Source organism: Lepisosteus platostomus, chromosome 4 (assembly GCF_059453375.1).
Source record: "Lepisosteus platostomus isolate fLepPlt1 chromosome 4, fLepPlt1.hap1, whole genome shotgun sequence".
NCBI classification, from domain to species: Eukaryota; Metazoa; Chordata; class Actinopteri; order Semionotiformes; family Lepisosteidae; genus Lepisosteus; species Lepisosteus platostomus.
In genome coordinates this window covers 38669755-38696439 of record NC_142614.1, presented here as the reverse complement: position 1 = coordinate 38696439, position 26685 = coordinate 38669755, and the positions used below count along the sequence as shown (strand labels likewise).

The following is a 26685-nucleotide window of genomic DNA, read 5'->3' as shown; positions in this document are numbered from 1 at the left end:
AATTCAAACTGAATTAAAAACTACTCCCGCAGAGAGTGATGAAAACCGTGTACCGTCAGGCGAATGCACATTAATATGTTGGACTTTTGGGTTCGGTTGGATTTGCGCCCTACAGTTCAACCTGCGGTACTGCTATGTACTGTACATACAGTACGAACATGTGTTATTTTGAAATATAAAAAATGTCAATATACTTTAGGAGAAATTGAGTATTGGTGTGTATTTTTTCTTTAAAATTCCAATAACAGCAACATACAGTTTACATAATATGTTTATGTTCCTAAATTAATATCGTTTATGACCTTTATGACCTTCGTTATGCTCCTCTGCGTTTTATGCTTAGCTACTAAAATTTCCCTTTAGTGGTAAAATTCCATATAAATATTCAATACTAAGCGGATTAAAATGTGCACAGTAAAGAGATTAAATGATTAAATTTTTTCACTAACGACCAATACACCACATTATCTTCCGTGTCGCATTAAAATTGTGTCATTATAAGGGATACACAACCTGTCTCCTCTATAAACTCTTCAGTTTACAAAGAAATTCCGCCAGAGCCTCACAACATTGTCCAATAATACTCTTCTCGCGTCTAATTTTTAGTTAAGCAGGATTTGAGCTACAGACCATAACAGATCAAAAAACAGAATCCACCTGCGATTCGGGTGTTAACAAAACGTGGACCAGCGTAATACTTTGAGTTTACAGCTTGTCCAAGGTCATTCATTATTAATAATATGAGTAATATCATACCTTTGGTAAAGGCTTTGATGCATAAAATATTTCTGCATAATTAAATTATTTATGATAAAGGTAGGTTGTGTACTTTTGCCCAACTGAGCAATCTTGCTTTCATAAAATATACCAACTTTTTAATGACTGATGATTAACATGCTGTAATACACAGTTTAAATTTAAAAGCTCAAATGCTGTACATGAGAGGTTAAGCTTTATTGGCTCCTCCTGGCGGTTTTACAAGGTGATTCCGGATACTTTCCGGTATGACATCAAATGACGCACTACACCGCGTGATACTGCGTTTTGATGCGTCACGCCCACCGGGGTATACCGCGAAATACCCCACCCATACCGCACAGAATGTGCGGGGAATACTGCAGTGCTTTGCATTTCAGTAGCTCCGGGATACCGCTGGTTTTTAGAAATACTCAGTTGTGGGACTGCACTACTTTGTAAAACTGCCAGGTGGAGCAGTGAAAGCTTAACGTGGCGTGTGAAGCATTTGGGCTGTTGCCAGAAAACGCCTGGTTTTGAATCCCAGTCAATGCTGAGGGACAATCTTTTTCCAATTATAGAAATTACGTTGTAAACTATATAGGCTTTTATTAGTTTTAAACTGTGTGTTACAGCATGATAAATATTAAACTAATTAAAAATGGCGAAAACATGGAAGTGGTGAACCTTCCCAGGAGTTAAACATAAATCAACTGTGGTTTATCACATCTTTGGAAAGCTGAGTTCAATTTCTCTAGCCACACCCAGGCCTGATTACTGCCACACCTGTTCTCAATCAAGAAATCACTTAAATAGGACCTGCCTGACAAAGTGAAGTAGACCAAAAGATCCTGAAAAGCTAGACATCATGCTGCGATCCAAAGAAATTCAGGAACAAATGAGAACCATAGTAATTGAGATTGATCAGTCTGGAAAAGGTTATAAAGCCATTTCTAAAGCTTTGGGACTCCAGTGAACCACAGTGAGAGCCATTATCAACAAATGGCGAAAACATGGAAGTGGTGAACCTTCCCAGGAGTGGCCGTCTGACCAAAATTACCCCAAGAGCGCAGCGACGACTCATCCAAGAGGTCATGAAAAACCCCACAACAACATCCAAAGAACTGCAGGCTTCTTTTGCCTCAGTTAAGGTCAGTGTTCATGACTCCACCATAAGAAAGAGACTGGGCAAAAATGGCCTGCATGGCACAGTTCCAAGACAAAAACCACTGCTGAGCAAAAATAACATAAAGGCTCATCTCAGTTTTGCCAGAAAACATCTTGATGATCCCCAAGACTTTTGGGAAAATACTCTGTGGACTGACGAGACAAAAGTTGAACTTTTTGGAAGGGGTGTGTACCATTACATCTGGCGCAAAAGTAACACAGCATTTCAGAAAAGGAACATCATACCAACAGTAAAATATGGTGGTGGTAGTGTGATGGTCTGGGGCTGTTTTGCTGCTTCAGGACCTGGAAGACTTGCTGTGGTAAGTGGAACCATGAATTCTGCTGTCTACCAAAAAAATCCTGAAGGAGAATGTCCGGCCATCTGTTCGTGACCTCAAGCTGAAGCGCACTTGGGTTCTGCAGCAGGACAATGATCCAAAACACACCAGCAAGTCCACCTCTGAATGGCTTAAGAAAAACAAAATGAAGACTTTGGAGTGGCCTAGTCAAAGTCCTGACCTGAATCCGATTGAGATGTTGTGGCATGACCTTAAAAAAGCGGTTAAGGCTCGAAAACCCTCCAATGTGGCTGAATTACAACAATTCTGCAAAGATGAGTGGGCCAAAATTCCTCCACAGCGCTGTAAAAGACTCATTACCAGTTATCACAAACGCTTGATTGCAGTTGTTGCTGCTAAGAGTGGCCCAACCAGTAATTAGGTTTAGGGGGCAATCACTTTTTCACACAGGGCCATGTAGGTTTGGATTTTTTTTCCCTGAATAATAAAAACCTTCATTTAAAAACTGCATTTTGTGTTTTCTTGTGTTATCTTTGTCTAATATTTCAATTTGTTTGATGATCTGAAACATTTCAGTGTGACAAACATGCAAAAAAATAAGAAATCAGGAAGGGGGCAAACACTTTTTCACACCACTGTATTTGTTAATGACGTACAGAGCTGTGTTACATTAAGTGGCTGCAATGGAATACGTAAAAGTTAATTCCAAGCTGAAAATAAAAGACTCAACATGTCTCTTCTATAATTCTTCAGCTTACAGATTGTCTAAGGTAATACATTATTAATAATATCAATAATATATTCAGTATCACATTAAAATTTGAATGTTTTTATAACTGTAAATCCATCTATCTTTTTTCCAACTGCATTATCCAGGACAGACAACAGTCTACACTATTTGGTTATTTTTTACGATTCTGACAGACTTCAGAATGCTTCGACCAATGCTTACAAATGGAACATAATGCTATTGCTAATATGCTATTGCTTAGCATATGCTAATGCTAGTACTGTGGGAAAAGAGCTATTGAGCACAGAATGAATGTCTTTCTGATTTCAAAAAGACTTGCATATGTAGTTTATTCTTATCTGTGTGAAAACAGAAAATACAGAGGGAGCTTCACAAATTAAAGACAGGTCTGGAACACCCTATAGGCATAGGCATTTTAACCAGCCAAGGTTGTGAAAACAGTGACAAATCACTCTGAACACAATACAATTTCAAACTACAAGCAGTTTGAAATTATTAGTTATTAATAAATTCACATTGTTAATAAATGTCTGATACATTATTACAGTTCATTTTCAGTGGTCTTTTTCATCCTTTTTTGTTATTATAATTTATATAATATATCTGATTTCATTTTAAATCTTGTTGTAAAGGCTTGTCTTTACATGCCCCACTTGAATGAATAAGGTATTTTGAATTTTGAATATTTTGACTCTCATTTAACAGGTTGAAATGCTTATTACTCTCAATGTTGACAGTATACACGTCTGTCCATTCATCTTGTTGATCTAATTTAACTTTGAACACGTTGTGATATTTAGAAATACCCCAGAATTTAATATTTTGTCCATAATATTGACTATTTAAGTATTTTTTTAAAGAAATCCATATAACCACAGTAAGTGACCAAGTGAAAGACATTGTGATGGCATAAAATGTTTATGAAGAAAGTGCAATACTGTTGTGTATTTTTTATTTAAACTACCACTACCAGCCATATACAGTTTGTATAATATATTTATACTCCTAAATTAATATAATTTATGATGTTCAGAGACATTATGGTCCTGTTGTTTTTATGTTCAGCTACCAGAATTTCCCTTTAGTTGTAAATGTCCATATTAAGCAGATTTACACATGCACAGTAAAGAAATTAAATGAAGCAATTGTTTCACTAATATCTAAAGCACCACACGTGCCACCTGTCGATTATCTTTAGCCAGCGAATCATACCGCCTGTAGCCGAAACCCGCGGTACAGGGTTTTACTGCACATTTTGAATAGCTACATCTGTATTTGTCAATTACCGCAATGGCAATAGTTTATTTCTCTTTTTAAGTTTGCTACCTTGGTTACCACTTTGTGCTGGAGAAACAAAGAAAATGTGTTGTGTGATAGTCGTCACTCCCAAAAACAATATGGGAATTATAAATGTTACACTCTACAAATTTTTCTTGAATAGCAAGCCGGTGCCAGGACCCAGTATTGATTTAGATTTCATTGGGTATTTTGTTATTTTATGATTGCTACCCCTACTCTTTCCTCACTCAATATTCTTTTTTAATATTTCACACACCATCAGGAATTACAGAACATCTTACAACCTCTATTACTTCATCTGATTTTGAAGGAGAATAAACCTAGTGTGCCATTTAGTAGTAACAGCTCTTTTAAAATATAAATGTGGAGTCAATTTGAGGTAGTTTTATAGGTAAGCCGATACCAATGCAAATCAGTGTCAGGTGTGCCTCTATACAGATGCAGCCATTCAAAATCCGCGGTACAGACCCGCGGTACGGTAAACAACCCACAAGCCACCGCAGGGCACTGTAGGGCACCGCGGTAAGTGATTGGCTGGCCAAAATGACCAACAGGGGCACTCGAGGAGCATAACGCATCTACAGGTCATAAACGATATTAATTTAGGAACATAAACATTACCTAATGTACGTAAACTGTACTGTGTATGGCTGGTCTTGGTAGTTTAAGAACAAATACACACCAGTCTTCCATTTCTCCCTAAACATTTTAAGCATGAAAGTTTTATGAAACGTTACCCAAATATGCGATTGCTGTATAGAATGAATTTTAATTAAAAAAAAAAATTTAACACGAAAATTAAGCTGTTTACATCTTCTGCCTGAGAACAGTCACCCATTGCTACCCAACACAGAAACACAGCCACTAACTAGCAAAGAGAGGACATTAGCTAGCCAATATGATAAAGAAATAAATGATTATTTTGTTTATTTCTTTTGCACATTTATTTGAACATTTCCATCGATTGTACAAGCACTTAGAAACTGTCCAATCCCTAGTTCATCTGGCATTTTCTTTTACGCTGTGGGCATTCTCCCGGTCTGGCGCCGGTCTGTGTCTTCTAGGATATAATGCCAGCAAACTCTTGTTTTTATGTCCACTATAACAGACAATCTCCTTTGCTTTTAACCGAGCGTCTAACCCCTCTGATTGGTTTGCTGGTTTGATATACATACTGTACCAGAAAGATGATTTCTTTCTATTCGAAACGTGTATTTTAAAAGTTTAAGAAGTAAAAACCTTACAGCGTACACAGATTTCTAAACTGATCAGGATCGTTATCTTTGTGTTATCCATAATAATGTTCACCGCTCTGTCCAGCAAATTAATAATAAACTTTATTTTATATAGTGTTTTAAACCTAATCACTTTTTCTACATAAACACAGCGTAATTGCTCTCTGAAAATCCTTTTTCTTTTTATTTAGGCTCAGATTTCAACTATAGATCGTATTATTATAAACTTTCTTGGAAAAATGTCTTTTATGTAAACCTTGTTTGCTATTAATTCATTTAGGGCTAGAATATGTTCATTGTCTTCCAATCGAGTCAAGTTGAAATTAGAAGCTTGCCACAATTAAAAGAAGCAATTAAACACAGCATAATTGCTCTCTGAAAAAGCTTTTTCTTTTTATTTAGGCTCAGATTTCAACTATAGATCGTATTATTCTAAACTTTCTTGGAAAAATGTATTTTATGTACATTTGCTATTAATTCATTTAGGGCTAGCATATGTTCATTGTCTTCCAATCGAGTCGAGTTGACATTAGAAGCTTGCCATGCCCGGACTGTTACACCAACACATTAGCATGTTGAAGCGATTTCATTGAGGAGCCTAGCTTTCTTAACTAGTTAGTACTGTACTTCCTTGGTTTTGGAGGGGGGAGGTGTATTTTGCTGGAAATCCAGCCCCCTTCTACTTTGAAAATACCTGTGAACTCCCGCAGAGAGGGGGGTTGTATTCGTTAATGTCTTAGCCGGAACACATCATTATATCTCATTTTGTATTTCTATAATAAAAAATCGTTTGCCCAGCCTAACACTATTGTTGTTATTGTTTTTATCCTGTAAAGCGCTTTGAGGAGCACAGCTTTCTCACCACTTAGATTACTTTTTGATACCATCCTTACACAAAGCAGAAACTTCTTCTTGTATTTTCCGATGACATACAAGTGGAAAGATTACAGATTTTAATCGTCTTTTTTCTGAACCAGGGAAAATCTGATCATGTTTCTCTATAACAATAATAAAAAACTTTATTTTACATATCACCTTTAAAAGTGGCATCTCAAAGCAATACAGTAGATGTAAACCACAGACTACAAAGTAAATACCCAGACAAACGCAAACGCGTTTTTAATAAAATGCTTTTATTAATTCAGCAGAGAGAGAGTGCGTAAAACCTGGGCGTAACAGCTGTTCCTTTTTCTGATCACTCGCTCTCTGGATAAAAAGTCTCACCTGTCCTGTTCTTTGTTTTCCTAATTTGCTGATTATGCCTTCTGCGATCCACTCCTGCCCTCACACCTAAAGAAGACTATTTTAAATTTCTTTGCGCGGTCCATTGTGCAATTAACCCTTGTATGTGCTGTCCTTAAGGTGATATCACATAAAGGTGATATGTAAAATAATGTTTTTTATTATTGTTATAGAGAAACATGATCAGATTTTCCCTGGTTCAGAAAAAACGATCTAAAGTATACTAGTTTGTCACTAGTATACTTTTAATACAGTCTTTGCTGTGCTCTAGAGGATCCTTGTGATATTTCGAGCTCTGGTTGAATGATAAGTGTCGCAGTTTAAATAATTTTCATAGTCAGAAATTATGAAACGCTCTGTTAAAAGCAAGGGAGTTTTTATGTCCATTACAGTAAAAGAAAATGCCTGACAGAGTAGGGCTTGGACATACTCCAAGTGCATTTTTGCAATTTATGTTGCATTGTCCATTGTGCTGCTGTAATATAGATGAAAATAATTCAAAGTCTAAACAGTATCAGCTTTATTTACGGGTTGCAATTTAAAAAAAGCCAAAAACCGCACTCAAAATGCAATTTAGAGCTTTCTGGCAAGAGGAGACACCCAAATTAATAATGTAACATGCCACTGTTTGTGCATGAACAAGGTTATACTGCTATTTCCTTAGATACGCGATTAAAAAAAAATATAAAAAAATGTTGAATCCCCAGCGGAACACATTCCATAAGAATCAGCGCTTTTATATATTGGCTTCTCAAAACGCCTTACAGGATAAAAACAGCAATAACAGCAACAACAATATTGTATTTCATTGCACTTTGAAAACCAAGTAATAACTTAACTATATGTGCAAATGTTTTATGATATGTCGCTGTTGTGAATGTCTGTGTAGTATATCTTATTTGCCTGTCTGTCCTGGCTCTCTCGCTCGCCCTCCCCCCCTCTCTCCCTCAATTAAATTCAATTCAAGGTGCTTTATTAGCATGACAGATGGGTACAATCGGTTTTGGGTATTTACTCGGTTTGAGATGCCACTTTTAAAGGTGATATATAAAATCAAGGCTTTAACTTGCTTTAACTCCGCAAGTCTGAGTTCTCGTGTCTGTCCTATCCGAACTCGAAAGTATTACAATATGTATCTTTATAGCAGGTGGTGTACAGCTTTTTAGTATAGATTACACTTTTCTAAAATGTATTTGAAAAATAAAAACGATTACAATCTAATCTTTCCACGTTTGATCCCAAGATCCCAAGAAAAATAAATCTAAATGGGGAGAAAGCTATGCTGAAAGTTTATTTAGATACTTAGAAGACAAAGATATCAATTTATGTTGCATTTGTCTGATTGTGAATAAAAAAACACATTTTTAAACCCGCGTTTGCGTTTTAAATCAAAACGTGATTTAAATCACTATAAATGTTTATATTGTAACGCCTTGGTGACTATTCATTGTTATTAAAATGACTTAAATTCGATCATGTTGTGATATTTAGAAATATAAATTTGTTTGGTGCGAGTGAGGTTTTATTTAATCTCTGACTCAGGGAAACGTTTCATTTTTTCAAAGAAATGTTTGTTAAAGGAAATTCATGGCTCCAGTGGGATTCAATCACAGACCATGTGACGTGGGAGTCAGGAACCTAGCCTACTGCGCCACCGGCAAGGTCACATGCAGAGTGCTGCAAAAGCACTACAGAAACATTATCAACAGACAATGTACAGCGTGTACTATTCTTGTGTTGCGGTACATTAATATAATTATATCGTTATTAATTTCTTTAGATACACGATTCCATATTATATTCCCTTTTAATCAAATTCTAAAAGTATGCTTGTTGACTCCGGTATCACGTTAGTTAAAGACTTCGATGCTTTAAATGTTTAGGGAGAAATGGAATACTGGTGTGTATGTTTTCTTTAAAGTACCGAGACCAGCCATATACTGTATGTTTAAGTTCCAAAATTAATATCGTTTATGGCCTTCACACGTGTTACAGTATGCTCCTATTCTTTTTATGCTCAGCTACTAAGATTTCCCTTCAGTGGTAAGATTCCATATAAATATTCAATACTTAAACGGGCACAGTTAAGACATTAAATATACATATACATACTGTATACAGTACAGTTTGCATACGGTAATATGTTTATGTTCCTAAATCAATCTCTTTTATGAGCATGTGAAAGGCATGGTGAATCGATTCTCAAAAATTACTGCACTTTGCATGATTGGAAACAAATGCGTGATTGCGAAATGCTGTGGTGTTACTTTTACAAAGACGGTCAATGAAAAAAATAATGTGGACCAGGGCAATATTTTGAGTTTATAGCTTGTCCAAGGTCATTCATTATTAATACTATTAGTAATATCTTCGTTAAAGACTTTTATGGCGACAGCTCAAACATGAGAGGTTGAGCTTTATTAGCTCCACCTTGCGGAAATTCCGGATACTATTATTTTGCTTGCGGTATTATAGGAGAATTTACGGTAACTCGCGGTAGACTGCGTAAAGCGCACAGCAAAATAATGCGGCATCGCCCACGCATTTTGAATGGCTGCATCTGTTCCCACCTATACATCCATAAAGTAAACTTAAAATTGCTAAAATATCTGTAGAAGTTCACCCTAAGTTTTGTTTCAGGATAAAGAAGAAAAAAACTAAGTAAAAAGAAGAGAACAATACAAAATGTCTAAAACATTCTCATAACAATGTGTATGTATTGGGTTAATCTAAATTACATACATTCATGTAATTTACAGGATTTAAAGGCCTGAAACTAATTTGCAGTCAATGCACTTGAGAGTATAACATTCTGCCACATATTCAGCAGAGACACAGGCCTAACATGAGTTTAAATTAAATGAGTAGACACAAGATATTCTGGGCTTCTCTTCACATTACATTTAAAAAATAATGATATCCAAAAATGTACAAAAAGAAAAACAGTACAAAATCTAACTACAATAATTACACTTGCAAGAAAAAGTTTGTGAACCTTTTGGAATTACCCGGATTTCCGCCTTAAAGCAGATTGTGTTTGTATATTATTGTTACTTATTTGAAGATCAGACCACATTTTTATGAGTAATTAATGCAGAAATCTGGGTAATTTCAAAGGGTTCACAAACGTTTTCTTGCAACTGTATAACATAAATATCCTTTCTATATGCCAGTAATAAGCCTTTCTTTTTTACACTACTATGCTTTGTACTCTCAAATGAGTAAAGCAGTTGGAGTTACTTACCCTGACAGATACCTTTCTTATTAACATAGTGTCCTGGAAAACACTGAGTGCTGCACAAGCCAGTGTGTGTCAACACCAGGTTAATATGACATGAGGTACAGGAGAGAGGATCTTCAGCGCTGCATGTCTTACAGGAAGGATGACATTCTACAGAGCAAAAACTAAATATTAAACTTATGCAAAACACGTATTGTAGTAAAAGTAACATCACATCACAGTAATTAGTTACTGAGTTACAAAAAGGACATTGTTGCTCTGGCGTTAGTTTAAAGAGGAGCCAGATGAAATAAGAACCCACTTAAGATTAATAACAAAAGGTACTCTTTTATTCATGAAAACATCTGCGTAGCCAGATTAAAATAGGTTCTCTTGGATCCATTAAAACCAGATGCATGAAATCCTTGGCTTTAAACTAATTTAGACTTATATTTGTGAAGTGTTATTCCCCCACAGAACTGAAACTCTACATAAATAATACAGTGTCAGGTAAAATAAGAAATTCTCTTTACAATGTAGCATGTAGTATTTTCATTAGATTATTTTAGATAAAAATACAGTATCATTACATTATTATTAAAATCCTTAAAAACAATAATGAGATACCCTTTCCCTTGTAAGGCCTTTGATGGAACTGAACCGAAGGTACTTTCTGATACCGCTCTTGTTGTAGTTATACTTTCTGCTGGAAAAATCCCATTAATTTCTGTAATAAAATTACTTCCTCCCCCTTATTGAAGCCATTATTGTATGAGTTATTTCATTGTTATACCAAACAGTAATGTAACTAAATTGATAATTAATCTGAAGTCTTCTAAATAACAGTGCCATTAACTATAACAAATGCTTTTATCAAGCTGATTTCTGGGATTCCAGTAATTCAGATAAGGACTTAATGCATTATTGCTGTGAACAAGTTTTCTTAGGCACTGATTCTGAAAGTTCATGCTAAGATGCAGTTGTCATAAATTTAATGTTTAACTTGTATAAGCATTACACTTACTTTCACAGCTTCCCCGATATGTGTAGTATCCAGGCAGGCAGAAAGGGATACACTGATTCTCCAGCATGAAATATTTTGGATTTTTACACTGAAGACAGATGCTCCCGTTGTCCCGCATGTCAGCTGTGCAATGCTGACACTCAGAGTGACAGTCTGTCAAAAGTAAAGGAGAAATATCGAAAATACTTTCTTTCATCTGAATATTATAGCATCCTATTAAGCACTATTAAGTCTGGTTTGTTAAAGCAAAGATCTTGGTTGTGTCTGTGTTACTGAATGCATATTTGTAATGAAAACAACAACAACAATAATAAAACTCTGAGACCACACACAGGGTCCATCAAAAGTCACTACGCAAGTGAAGGGTAGTATTGAAAACTTTTCCACACTTAACAATTCAACCATCCATCCATTTTCTAACTTGATCCAATCAAGGGTCACAGCGGAGTCTGGCAAGCAATGGGAACAAGACAGGGTACACACTGGATGGACACCAGCCCATCACAAGATACACACAGACATAAACATGCAAACACTCACACCTAGGGCCTTACAGTGCTCGGAGCCTGGGTTTTATCTCAGCTCTGGGGTGCTAGCTGCATGGAGTTTGCATGTTGTCCCCATGTTCACATGGATTTTTGCCAGGTGTTCTGGTCTCCTTTCACAGTCCAAAGACATACTAGTATGTTAATTGGCTTCTGGGAAAATTGGTCTTGGTGTGAGTTGTCTGTGAGTACCTGACAACGGACAGACATCCTGTCCAAAGTGCATCTTGCATTGCTTCTCGGAATAGGCTGTGGTTCCCACTGAAAATGGATGGATGCTTATATTGGTTTTGAACCCCGGTCACTGCAGAGGGCCAATCTTTTTCCAATTAAGAATTTAAGTTGTATACTTTTTAGACTTTTAACAATTTTAAACTGTGTATTATAGCATGTTAATCAGTAAACATTAAAAAGTCGGTATATTTTATAAAAGAAAGATGCTCGTTTGGACAAAAGTACACAACCTTCCACCTTCATCAAAAATAATGTTATTATTCATGAACATTTTACGCATCAAAGTCTTTAACTTGGTAACTTAGTGGGTTCTAGTTTTAATGTGCTTGTTCTAACATTATTAAGCTTATATTGTGTACTTCATAAAAAGTTATAATGTTTTATCCATTTCTAAGAATACATAGTAAGAACACCACTTGCTGTTATTGTAAAAAGAGAACTGCTGTAGTGATTTAACATCACATGATAGTTATATGAATATGGAATCGTGTAACTAAGCATCTAAAATATCACAGCTGGACATTTCGGAAACATTTTGACATCCGTTTCTTTGAAGTGGTAATGGACAAAGCACTGCACCCAATGGTTCAAAGTGTGATCAGAGTATTACTTTCTGTTTGTTTCTTATAAAGTGAATACATAAAAATAGTCCACTTTTATAGCTTGTTGTTGGCTCTGGTGTGAATTTGTGTATCTGGATAAATAAAGTGAAGGTATTGTGATTAAGGATTTCTTTGTGAAATAAACAAATGAAGGAAGAAGGGTTATTTTTAAAATTGGCACTCCGAGATTCCAACTGATTTAATCCCCCTCATTTAGCTGAAACTGATAAAGAACTCATGCAGTAGTTACAGTAAGGGAACAAGTAATAGGTTTATTCCATGCTGAAAAGAGAAGAGATAAAATACAATGTTTCGGATTGAATAGGGTAATAGCTCATATTCTTCAGATATGAGCTATTACCCTATTACTTGTTCCTTTGCAGACTACGCAGGCTGATGCCGCTACCCACCTGAAGTCGTTACAGTATATGTATTGCAAGGCACTGTATTTTATTAACAGACACTCCGACTCAAACAAGTGTTGTACAGTGATATAGAAGTGGGTAGTGTTATCCACATTAAACAATGTGCTTATCGCGCAAATCCTGCTAATCCTGCTCTGGTGGAATTTCTCTGTTAACTGAAGAGTTATAGAGGAGACACACTGATGCTTAAAATGTTTACGAACTGGAATACTGGTGTGTATTTTTTTAAACTACCAATACCATCCAAATACAGTTTACATAATATGTTAATGTTCCTAAATTAATATCGTTTATGACCTTCAGACATGTTATGCTCCTCTTCTTTTTATGCTCAGCTACTAAAATTTCCCTTTAGTTGTAAAATTCCATATAAATATTCAATATTAAGCGGATTAAAACATGCACAGTAAAGAGATTAAATGATTAAATCGTTTCACTAACAACCAATGCACCATGAGTGACCATCGGTCATTTTGGCCAGCCAATCACGAACTGTGGTGAACTGTAGATAATTTCACATGGTATGGGGTACCGTGCATTTTGAATGGTTGCATCTGTATCAGATTTAACTGGTATAACAAAATCAATGAGGTCCAGATTGATTCTACTCTATGAAAATATCCTTATGACGGTCATTGTTCAGGAAGGATTTATTAAAGCCACGTCTTACAGCAGATAAGATACCATAATATCTAACTTATTGGAATGTCGGATGGTGACCAACATAGCTTTAAATCTTACTTGTTTGCATTAATTTACGTCTATTATTACTAAATACTATTATGTTTAGCTGACAATTTTATCCAAACCAATTTACATTTATAGTCATTTCTACAGATGGGTATTTTACTAGAGCATTTTGGATTAAATGCCTTGCTCAATGGTAGGACAGCAGTGTCTCACTTGGAATTTGAACCTACAACTGTCACGATTATAGTCCCCCCTCCTTAAGGGTGCTCCAGCCCTTTCACTATAGACTTCATTCTGTGCACCTTATCCCTTTTACCCAGCCCACCTTAAAAGCCAGGCGCTGACGCTCATCCTGGCTCTGCATCTGGTTTCCGCACCGTGCGAGTCCGGGACCTGGAAGCGCCTGGTCCCGTTAAGGTTTTAATCTCCGTTCCTGTTCCCTGTCCGCCGGTTCCAACCCGGTTCATGGTTTTTAATTCCTTGTCTTGATGGATCTCCTGGCTTTGGACTTACTCGTGTGTTTTTGGATACCCTCTAAGGATTACTCTTTTGGATTGTTTGCCTTGGCCACACCTCCCCCGTGCACCAGCGCACTTTGGACACGCCCCCCTGTTTTCAGCCCCGTATTCCTGCATGACGTTTTCCCAGTGTTTCCCCACTGTTCGTTACAACAACCTTCTAGTTGCAAATCCAGAACCCCAACCACTGCTCCACACTTTTGCCCCTTAATATATATGTATTGCTTTTACAGAATGAAGCAAAGTTAAATGCTATTAAAATATGAGAAGTATCATAGCAACAACAAAAAGTATTCAAATGTACATAATACCCCTGTTACATCTATGACAACTAAAGAACCCTTAGAGATACTCATTAAGGAGAAACACCTTATTGTCAAGGATTTAAATGTAAGTATATTTTCAATTTTTAATAAATATATGTTTTTCTGTATAAAAAACTACTTACCAGTGCAGTACCCAACCACATTCAAATATTGTCCTTTGGGGCAACTGTTCCTGCAGTAGCCATCAAGCAAGGTGGTGTGAGGGTGACACACTGTGCACTCAGCTTCCGAGGGACCAGTACACTCCTTACAGGATGGGTGACAAGCTATAGACAGAAAAATGGATAAGGATGAAAATATCTCCTAATGATATTTGTCTATATCCATATAACTATAACATTCTGTTAAACGGGTTATGCACCACCTTCACCTTTACTTAGTGGTACTTAAACACTCCCGACTGCTCACTGCATGTTCACTGACTGTTCTGCCACATTCAATCTGTCATGTGGTGGTAATTTACCTAAATTTACATAACCACCCTGAATGTACTTGTGTATCAATGCCATTATAGAAAAACGTACCATGCGGCACAGTGCATCTCACTGAACTATCAGACTATTTATATAGCTCTGGTCGGGGTTCAGTTCCTTGAAGATTCAGAAGAGGTACAAGAACTGAATTTCTGTATAGACACTGAGACTCTTATTTCAGGATTCTCAAGATGAAGCCATGCAGCTGTGGGTACATGCAGCACATGTAAAAAGTGTGAGAGGAAACCCACACAACAACATCTTTATCATTATATAACTTTATTGTTAATCCACAAGAGTGGATTTTAGGATTTTCATATCACCATGAAAATACTATTCAACATGAAATAAATACATTATTAAATAAAAACATTAAATACATGTTAATACTATTCTAGTCTAGCAACAATATACTGTTGTATGTAAACGTCTGGTTACCCCTGGCCAAACTACATTAATTGAAAACACAACCTCTTCAGCAAACAAACTTAAACTTGACTTGACTTGGAAGATTCATCAGAAGGAAACCTAACCTGCGATCTCATCACAAAAGTCAACATCTGAAGTATGCAACACAACACTTAGATAAGTCAGAGGCATTTTGGAACCAAGTACTGTGGTCTGATGACGTAAAAATTGAACTCTTTGACTCAAAGGTACATTTTGAGAAAAGAACACCTGCCAACTGATAAGCATGGGGGTGGATCTATTATGCTTTGGGGTTGTGTGGCAGCCAGTGGCATGGTAAATATTGTTTGGGTAGAAGGAAGAATAGATTCTACTAAGTATCTATAAATCCTGAAAACGAATGTCTCACAGTCAGTGAAGAAACTGAATCAGAAACATATCTCAAAATCAACTATGAATTACTTCAAGAAACGAAAGATTAAGGTTTTGGAATAGTCATCACATTTCCCATCCCATCACATTTTCATTATTGAAAATCTGTGGGTAGATTAGAACAGTGCATGTAAGACAACCTAAGAGTATTTCTGAACTAGAAGCCTTCTGCAGGGAAGAGTGGGAAAAATTCTTAAAGCAAGAAAAGACTATTAGCTGGCTACAAGAAACGTTTGGAGGCCGTGAGGGGGGTGTCACTAAGTGCTAACTGACAGGGTGCCCCAACTATTGCACATACCACATTTACTGTTTTATTTCTTTTTCAATCTGTTAAATTCAGCAAATAGTAACTGTGCATTAAACTTTGCAGAAATATGTCACGTTTAAGTTTGTTCACTGCAGAGGATGTGTTAACTTATTTTTACTTAGAAAATCAACAAAACGTAATTTGGCCAGGGGTGACCAAACTTTTGCATAAAACTGTATATAAACACATACAGATACAGCCATTCAAAATGCGCGGTAACCCAGTACCACAAGAAAATATCGGAATACCGCAGTACGTGATTTGCCTCATTCAGGCATGATTACTTTAGAAATATTTTCAAGCTGTTCATTTGAGCTATGTAGCTGAGCGGCCTGGTAGCACAGTGGGTTTGACAACAGGAGTGCTATTTAGGAGAACCGACTTCAATACCTGCTTTGGGCAGACGTTTTTCTTCTAACAAAGAATCCTTTTTAAAAATAAATTAGTAAATATTATGTACACTACGTTAACAATTTGTTGTTTTATATATTGTGACATATTCAATGTTAAATGATATTAATAATGAAATAAAGACGTGAATGAGGAAATCTGAATACTGTCAATCGGTGGGAGTAAAAACCAGTTCAACCAGTTTAATTCAATTCAATTCAAAACACTAAGTGGGGCAATTTAACACAAGCATTTACAACAAGCCTTAAAACAAATTCGTATACAGATGCAGCCATTCGAAACGAGCGGGGTGGTAAAACAAGGTGGGCATGTCACATCACAACGAGTCATAACGCATCATACCACATAATACCACAGTTATGATAATAGTATCTAGAATCACCGCCAGGTGGAGCTAATAAAACTTCTCATGTACAGCATTCAAGCTGTCGCCAGAAAACGCATGATTTCAAATCCCAGTCACTGCTGAAGGACAATCGTTTTCCAATTAAGAATTTAAGTTGTATACACTTTAGACTTTTAATTTTAAACTGTGTATTACAGCATGTTAATCATTAAACATTAAAAAGTTGGTATATTTTATGAAAGCAAGATTGCTCAGTTGTACAAAAGTACACAACCTACCTTTATCATAAATATCTTAATTATGCAGAAATATTTTATGCATATTTTACCGAAGATATTACTAGCAGTATTAATAATGAATTACTTTGGACAAGCTGTAAACTCAAAGTATTACGCTGGTCCACATTTTTTAACCGTCATTTTAAACGAAAATACTTTTATTTTTTTCTTTGACAAACACCACAGCATTTCGTTGAACTAACTAACGAGGAAAGGACATTAGCTAGCCAATACGATAAAGGAATGACTTTTTTTGCTAATTTCTTTAGCACATTTGTACAAGCACTTGGAATCTGTCCAAGCCCTACTTTCGTCAGGCATTTTTTTTTACTGTAACGGACATAAACACTCCCTTGCTTTAAACAGAGCGTTTCATAATTTCTAACTACGAAAATTATTTAAACTGCGACACTCATCATGCAACCGGAGCTCAAAATATCACAAGGATCCTCAAGAGCACAACAAAGACTGTATTAAAAGATACTTGTAGCAGATACATGAGAATCCAAGGTTTTTTATCTACGCTTTCTTTTCCTTATGCCAGATATTAAGGTACCACTTCAGAAGGGTGTCAGCTAGTCAGATTCCAGGAATCGGTACTTTAAAGAAAAAATACACACCAGTATTCCATTTCTCCCTAAACATTTTAAGCATCGAAGTCTTTAACTAACATGTGAAATAACGTGTAAAAAAGTGGTAGTTTTAAGCTTTTCTGCTAATATAATAAGGAATCGCGTATCTAAAGAAATTAATAATGATGTAATTATATTCGTGTACTGCGACAGGGCTGTGTAGGGCTGTTTCACCTCTCCTCATGTGACTTCCCCAGTAGCCTGCTGGTCTACGTGCCTGACTAGTAACCCACAGGTTGTGTGTTCAAATCCAGCTGGCACCGTGACTTTTCTTTTAACAAACATTTCTTTGAAAAAACAGAATAGCAATATTATGGACAATTAATTGACTTTTTATATTTCTACATATCACAACATGATCGAATTTAAGTCATTTTTAATAACAATGAATAGTCACCTTCTTTCCTTCTGACAACTGTCCCTGCTTCTGCTTCCTGCTTCTATTGTGTGTGTGTGTGTGGGGGGATCCCTTTAGATCTCCCTTCAGATTTAAAAGGTTATTAATCATATCTTCTGTGTCGCATCTTCCCAGTGTAGCTGATCTTTTGCTGCCTGGGTAAACTATCACAAAGCTTAAGAGAACTTTACATTTCTATTATCAACAAATTGTAAATATGACGTTTACATAGGCATTATTAATTTTTCACTTGGGTGTATGGAGGATTGTCAGCTGCCCTGAGAGTAGACCCCCCTCTTAGGCTGCGCAAACGATCTTTTAAATTTTTATAGAGAAATGGAGGCTGTACAGTATGTGTTACAATATAAACATTTATATTGATTTAAATCGCGTTTTGATTTAAATCGCAAACGCGTGTTTAATTATGTGTGTTTTTTTATTCACAATCAGACAAATGCAACATAAATTGATATCTTTGTCTTCTAAGTATCTTAATAAACTTTCAGCATAGCTTTCTCCCCGTTTAGATTTATTTTTCTTGGGATTTTGGGATCAAACGTGGAAAGATTAGATAATAATCGTTTTTATTTTTCAAATACATTTTAGAAAAGTGTAATCTATACTTAAAAGCTGTGCACCACCTGCTATATAGATACTGTGGTGTCTCTGGGGGAGAGTTTATGTAAATCACGGTAGTACTCACACCACACTTTTCTTTCCGAATACAGTCCGCAATCCGTTCCCTTAGCCCTGATCCAATCCGATTTCCAAGTCCGTAATAAAGCCAATCCGCGATGTGTCCTTAACCAGTGTCCGTAATCCAAAACCATAAACCCTTTCTCCTTTCAGTAGTCCGTATTCCTTAGCCCGATCCTTAACATGCACCTCTTTCCTCTCTTCTCCTCCAAACCGCATTCACCTTACCGGCTTCCGCCCTGTTCACTGTCTCCGGGGCACTTATATTTCGGCTCCTGATACGGCTCAGCTGTGTCTCGTTGTTTCTCAGAATAGACCCTTTCCATTTCCTGGTCAGCTGATTTCTTTTGGCCGCCATTTTGCTAAGGTCCATATTTAGTATTTTCAGTGTTTCGTTCCTGAAATACCTGTTAGAAATGACCCTTCCTCTTACATATTGTAATACTTTCGGGTTCGGACAGGACGGACACAAGAACTCAGACATGCGGAGTTAAAGCTGCCTTTATTTTTCTTCTCCGTCACCACCTGCCAGCCCGGCGCTCCCGCGCCCCCAACCAGAGACAGACAGCTCCCGCCTGCTTACAGCGCAAGCCAACACACCGCCCGCGCGCCCGAGAGAGAGAGAGTAAGACCCAGGGGTGCAGAAGCAGGGAACTATTTACAAGGAAAACAGATACCCTCTCCAGACTGTACGCCCGCTTCACTGTGGGAAACCCGCACCGGCCTTCCTAAACCCCGCCCTGACCACTTTCACTCCTGTCCTGCCCCTCACTGCGCACCCCAGCCGGGCGCTCTTCGGCCTCTGCCCAGGGTGAATGCGCTACAATATTTTTAGATATTTAGATATTTAGACCCGGCGCGGCACCGAGAGAGCGTCTGCATTTATTACTTAGTTTTTAAAATTAGTCAAGCAATATGAAGCATCTCTTTTTACTTTTAAGTCCCTTAATTATCATTAAGCACAGCTTTCTCACCACTTAGACTACTTTTTTACCATCCTTAGACAAAGCAGAAACTTGTTGTACTTTCTAATGACATACAAGTGGAAAGATTACAGATTTTAATCGTCTTTAATTCTGTTACGTTATACATTTTAGAAACGTTTCATCTATACAAACACCACAAAACTATTCTCGATTGTATTTTTGAATGTTATGTTACACTTAGTTCACTGTTTTAAATACATCTAATTAAGAAAGTTAGGTGTTAGCATAAACTATTAGTAATCAATAATATTGAATTTAGCACTGTAATAAGTTGTTGCACTTTCCCCCGCATCTTGTAAAAATATATTTTCATTGTTCAAATATACATTCAATCTGACTATCATTTAATAAGTTAAATACAAAACTAAAGAAAAAATAGGGTAAAATATAATTCAAAATATTTTGCTAACAATGTTAACTGTTTATAAATAATAAAATGTATTAACCAAGGAGTAGGATGGCACAGTTGTTAGTGTGCTTTTTGTTTTGTTTCTTTTTCATAAATACAACAGTAGTACCTGATGTCTCAGTGGCTTTCAAAATTAAATTATGCATGCAAACCTGTGAACTAGAAAGATAACTAAAATATCCATCCATTTCAAATAGTGGCGAGGTGGTTAGCATTGCTATCTTGCACCACTGGGTCCTAGGTTCAATTCCTGCCGTCCTGTGTGTGTGGAATTTGCATGTTCCCTCTGGCTTCCGTGGTTTTTCTCCATATGTGTGATATGATTCCCCTCGCACTCCAAAACATACTGGTAGGTTAATTGGTTTAAGGGAAAACTGGCCCTGGTGTGTGTGTGTTTGTGTCTATTTGTCTTTCCTGTGATGGTTTGTGTCTATTTGTCTTTCCTGATCTTCTACTTTGCATCCGTTGCTTGCTGGTGTCCAAATCCTCTATACTGGATAAAGAGATTAGAAAATGGATGGAAGAAAAGTCACTGTGTGGATGGAACTATACACAATGTTTAGAACCCCACTATGAGATTGCAGCATCTCACTGAGGATAAATAGTGCTGGCTTAAGGAAAGCCTTTCCACCTCTCTTGCACATCAGTTTCCAAACCTAGCTAGTTATTTAAAAAAACTGCCTCAAAATTTAAACATCTTAAGATGCTGGCTCTGTAGATCAGCATCAGCTATGTTTGCCCAATCATTCAATTCATGTGCATTCAACACACAGTTCAATGCTAGCAATTACACAATATTTAAAATACAATCCTCATTTCAGTATCTATGTAAACATACAGTCTGTTAACTTCATCATCTTCCTCTGCAGTCTATAACATCTCCTCAAAAGTATGCCTAACTCTACTAGGAAGTGATTTTATCAGTGTATTCCTCCTTTTTCCCCAAATTATCTTTTTCCTACCTACATCTCTAGTCTTACATCCTGCAATAACTCAGCCAATACTTAAATCCCCAAAAGCTGCTTGCATTAATTTTTTTAAATCACAAATACCATATGTATATACTGGCCGTAATACTCAGCATTGTGGAATAATAGTTTCTTTTAAAGTGAACTAGAGAAACTAGGAGCTAGAGAAATCAAGAATGGCTTTTTAAAAAATTAATAAATGCACATCCTGTTCACTGGGGAAATTAAAGTCACACTGAGCAATCTGCAATATGTTCAGAATTTGACAGCCAGAATCCTGACCGGGATGCATTAGGCCTGTCTTCCTATCAGGTTTCAAGTCAACTTCAAAATCCTCATTCTCACTCAGTACCTATCTGGCTTATTATCTGTCTACTCCCCACCTTTGTCCGTCTGACTCTGGTCTTCTAGCTGTCCTCATTTAACTTTGAATGTTTTGTGATATTTAGAAAGACCAACAAATTCAATACAGTGTCAATAATATTTATCAGTAAAAACGACAGTAGTAGCAGCTTCAAATTATTCGCTGTTATTAATAAAAGACTTGGCTTCGGACATGTTGTGATATTTAGAAAAATAAAAAAAATGTCAATAAAGTGTCCATAATATTTGCTATTCTAGTTTTTCAAAGAAATGTTTATTTGTTAAAAGAAAACAAATGGTGAGAGCAGGGCTTGAACCAGAGACCTAAGGCATATAAGGCACACGCTTAAGCCATCACGCTACAGGCATAATCACATGGAAAAGAGTAAAACAGAAGCACATATATCCATAGAAAGTGTATTATACTACTATTTGAGCTACAGTACATAAATATAATTATATCGTTATTAATTTCTTTAGATACTCAATTCCCTATTATATTCCCTATTAATCAAATTCTAAAAGTATGCTTTTGTTTACTCTGATAATGAGCGTATTCGCAGAAAAGGTTAAAACATTATAACTTTTTACAAAGTATATAAACTTAATATAGTAAGAAGGAGGAGGAAAAAACATTTCCAAAATAACCACATGTAAGACTTTGATGCTTAAAATGTTTAGGAAGGAAGTGGAATGCTGGTGTGTATTTTTTCTTTAAACTTCCAATACCAGCCATATACAGTTTAAATAATATGTTTATATATTACATTTATAAATAATATGTAATATACCACTGAAACTATAATAATTTGTCTGATAATTTTTAACAGTATAAATGTTTTAATGTTCCTAAATTAATATCGTTTATGACCATCAGATGCATTATGCTCTTCTTCTTTTTATGCTCAGCTACTAAAATTTCCCTTTAGTTGTAAAATTCCCTATAAATATTCAATACTAAGCAGATTAAAACATGCACAGTAAAAGAGATTAAATGATTAAATCTTTTCACTAACGACCAATGCACCACAAGTGCCCCTGTCGGACAACGCAGTGATTTGTGCGTAATTGCGTGCGGTACAGGTTTGTACCGCGTATTTTGAATGGCTGCATCTGTATATTATAATTAAAATCGAGACTAACAAAGTGGTATTAAATATACCACTGAAACTATAATAATTTGTCTGATAATTTTTAACAGTATAAATGTTTTAATAATAATAACAATAATTTCAAAACTTCTTGTATCTTTTTCAGAGTCATTTGTTTTCTACGGCTTTCATAACCTTCGCTTATTAAAATACCTATTTATGAGACACGAAGTTTCAGATGTCAATAGCTTTGTGAAAAATGACACAGATACTTCAAACCACCGGCATTTTAAAGATCACGTTTGTGAAAATGTTCACAACTGTTATAGCTTTATAGATATAGATAATGCTTTTAGACTATATCAAGTAACTGGTTGCATTTTAGAAACCTTAGTTTGAATAAAGCGGATCCCAGGTGTAAGCAACTTCATAATGGGAGAACGCATTATGCTACATTTTTATGCATGAGTTGACGCTTTCAGAAGTTTCTCAAAAGCATAAAAATGTAACTTAATATTGGACAACTAATTCTTTTAATTTTAAAGAAAATCAAAAATAAGAAACAATAACGCTTCTCTTCCTTTAAAATCCATAAAAAACAAGTTTAGATAGTTAAAAACAATTTTATGCACAAAAAAGGGTGATTTTTCTTCCTTGTGATCATCTTAAAAAATGGATAGACTGGTGGAATTACTCCCTCTGTATTTCCTGTTTTCGCACAGATAAGAATAAACTACATATGCAAATCGTTTCACAAGCAGAAAGTTATTGAGCACAGAACATCTCTTTCACCACAGTACACATTATGTTACATTTTTAAGCATTTGTTGAAGGATTCTGAAGTCTGTCAAAAATTGTAAAAAATGTAACCAAATAGTGTAGGTAAGACTGCTATATATCCTGGATAAGTTGGTCGATAACAGATCGACGGGTAAAAACATTCCAATTTTAAATGCGATATGGAAGATATTAATAATATCTTGGACAATCTGTAAGCTGAACAGTTATAGAGGAGACACATTGAGTTTTTTTCTTTTCAGCTTGGAATTAACTTTTACGTATTCCATTGCAGCCACTTTATGCAACGCAGCTCCGTACTTCTTTAACAAACATCTTATTTGTCACAAAGGCTACACCCCGCTGTCTTTGTTATGTAGAATAGACAGTTTTGCTTAGGGGATGGGGATGGAAAACATTCATTTTCTGATAGCGGTGTACTGAACATAGGTGACAAAGGTCTAAAAAGTCAAAGGGGTGCCTGTGGCAGAGTTCAGCGCATTTTAAATTACTGAAAGGCTGTGAACAGCATCAGCACCTGTGTTGATGTTAGTGGTTTTATAAAAAATAATATAACAATAATCACAAGTGCAAAGACATTTTGCAGAACAAAACTGTAAAAGAAGCAGACCTTAAATTTAGAATTGGGTTTCTCTATAGGTGTCTGAACAGTTCAATGATATACAGTCAGACAGACAGATTTTAAATTCTTCAAGCAAAATTAGCTCTTTAAGGTTTATCAAAATCAGATTCTTTGCAATCATTACATGACTTCTCAAAAGAGACTGTACTCATTTCTGTCATCCAAACAAACATTTGATATTTTTTTTACATGTCGAAATCTTGGATAGTATGCCTCAGGGATACATAGTGCAATCTAAACAAAAGAGCTGCTGGGCACACTGTGATCTTGACATGCAGGTGTGAAGTTAACAGCTTCTGTTTTAAAAGGTTTTGGATTTGTATCTGTTGGAACTGGAAATACAATGGCAAATATAATTGAGGTTCTACTCTTTAAAGTTTAAGCTTTAAAGTCATGCAATGTCTAGGTTAGGCAGGAACATGCCATTGTTTCTTATTTTTTATTTTCTTTAAAAAATGTTTTAAAAATCAGCTTCCCACTTTTGCCTTGCTGTAACTATAAGTGGGATTGTTTCATATTTGGGGACACATTGTTTGTAGTGGTCCTTTCTATTACAGGTATTACGGTACTGCAATTTGTAATTGTGGTGTCCATCGTGTCTTTCAGTTTAGCAGATTTTATTCTGCACCAGGCTTTGGAGCAGTCTGAGGAATATTTCAAGACAGCTGTTTTATTGATAGCAGTCAGTCTCTCAGTTTACTAGGGGTATATAAGATGTTAAACTGAGGAAGGCATTCAGCACCCACCCCCCACAAAGACAAAGCCGATAAAGATGATAAAAATCAATTCAAAAGGGTGCAGTCTGTTAACAAACTCTAACAGAGCAAGGCTTTCTGCTCAATTACATGAGAGCTAAAGTACAGTCAGATAGCTTTTAAATTAGCTAACTGTATACTGAAACAGTAGCACACAAGGCAATGAACAGCAGTGTGATTGTATACTTTATAAATATAAATATATAATATTTATATATATATATTCTATATATATACACCTGAAGAAGGCTCCACGGCCAAAACCTTGTTTTTTCTCTTTTCTTTTTTTCAGCATGGAATAAACCTATTACTTGTTCCTTTGCAGCCTACACATGCTGACGCAGTTACCCACCTGAACTATATAATATTTATATATAAATATATATAGAACGTGTTTTTATATTTTTTTATCCAAATTTAAAGTTAAATTACTCGTTGCTAAAATTTGTACAAAATATAGATGTTCTTAATGTGGATATAAACCAATGAAAGAGGCACATCACATTCACAAGAAGCTATAATAACAAACTGTTTCTACACATGTGGCATATTTATAAGCTGTTCTCCAATTACTGGCACTTGTAAAAATAACTCCTCTTTCCTTTAACTTAAAGAATTTCTTGAAAAAATCCTTAATCATGAAACCATCAGTTATAATAATTCTTCCAGATACACACACTCACGCCAGAGCAAATTGTGCCAGAAATAACCTCCCAGAGTAAATCTTTGGACTGTGTAGTACTGTACAATATACTGTTTAAAGTTTAAAATTCCAAGTTAAATTGTTGGCCGATTACTGGTTGCGGAAATTTGGATTAAGGCAAAATATAGATTTTCTCAATTTAGATGTAAACCTGAAAGAGACACATTGTGTTCACAATAAGCTATACAGATGCAGCCATTCAAAATGGGTGAGGTATTTCGCGGCATACCGCGACACGCCCACCGGGGTATCACGCGGTTCACGTGTGTCACGTGACTAACTATCCGGCGTCGCCTTGTAAAACCGCCAGGGGGAGCTTAACCTCTCATGTACAGCATTTGAGCCTTTAATTTTGAACTGTGTATTACAGCATGTTAATCATCAGTCATTAAAATGTTGGTATATTTTATGAAAGCAAGATTGCTCAGTTGGACAAAAGTACACAACCTACCTTTATCAGAAATATTTATGCATCAAAGCCTTTACTGAAGATATTACTAATAGTATTAATAATGGATGACTTTGGACAAGCTGTATACTCAAAGTATAATTTCTTTAGCACATTTGTACAAGCACTTGGAATCTGTCCAAGCCATACTTTGTCAGGCATTTTGTTTTACTTCAACGGGCATAAAAACTTCCTTGCTTTTAACAGGGCGTTTCATAATTTCTAACTACGAAAATGATTTAAAATGCGACACCTATCATGAAAAGAAAAAAATACACACCAGTATTCCATTTCTCCCTAAACATTGTAAGCTTCGAAGTCTTTAACTAACGTGATACCGGAGTCAACAAGCATACTTTTAGAATTTGATTAAAAGGGAATATAATATGGAATCGCGTATCTAAAGAATTTAATAACGGTATGATTATATCCGTGTACTGCGGCAGGGCTGTGTAGGGCTGTTTCGCCTGCCTGTTCATGCGAGCTGTCTTGTAGCCTACTGGTCTAGGTGCGTGACTACCAACTGGCAGGTTGTGTGTTCGAATCCAGCTGGTGCTGGACCTTCCAGTTTTATTTATTTATTTTTTAATCGCGTAACATAAACATATTACCGTATGCAAACTGTACTGTATACAATATGTATATGTATATTTAATGTCTTAACTGTGCCCGTTTAAGTATTGAATATTCATATCTAATTTTACCACTGAAGGGAAATCTTAACATAAACATACAGTATATGGCTGGTCTCGGTACTTTAAAGAAAAAAATACACACCAGTATTCCATTTCTCCCTAAACATTGTAAGCTTCGAAGTCTTTAACTAACGTGATACCGGAGTCAACAA

At 36.0% G+C, this 26685-nt stretch overlaps 1 protein-coding gene across 3 annotated transcripts in view; it reads right to left on the bottom strand.

The window, feature by feature from the left end:
• Nucleotides 1-26685, bottom strand: part of fras1 (Fraser extracellular matrix complex subunit 1) — a 367570-nt gene that overhangs the window by 151758 nt on the left and 189127 nt on the right. For all 3 annotated transcript variants that reach the window (XR_015935951.1, XM_088629471.1, XM_088629472.1), the window contains 3 exons: nucleotides 14438-14581; nucleotides 10976-11128; nucleotides 9976-10122 (listed from right to left, as the gene is read on the bottom strand). Coding sequence is in view for 2 of the 3 variants with exons in the window: in XM_088629471.1 (XP_088485597.1) it covers nucleotides 9976-10122; nucleotides 10976-11128; nucleotides 14438-14581 (444 nt within the window). In the remaining variant the exon portion in view is untranslated. The remainder of the gene's footprint in view (nucleotides 1-9975; nucleotides 10123-10975; nucleotides 11129-14437; nucleotides 14582-26685) is intronic.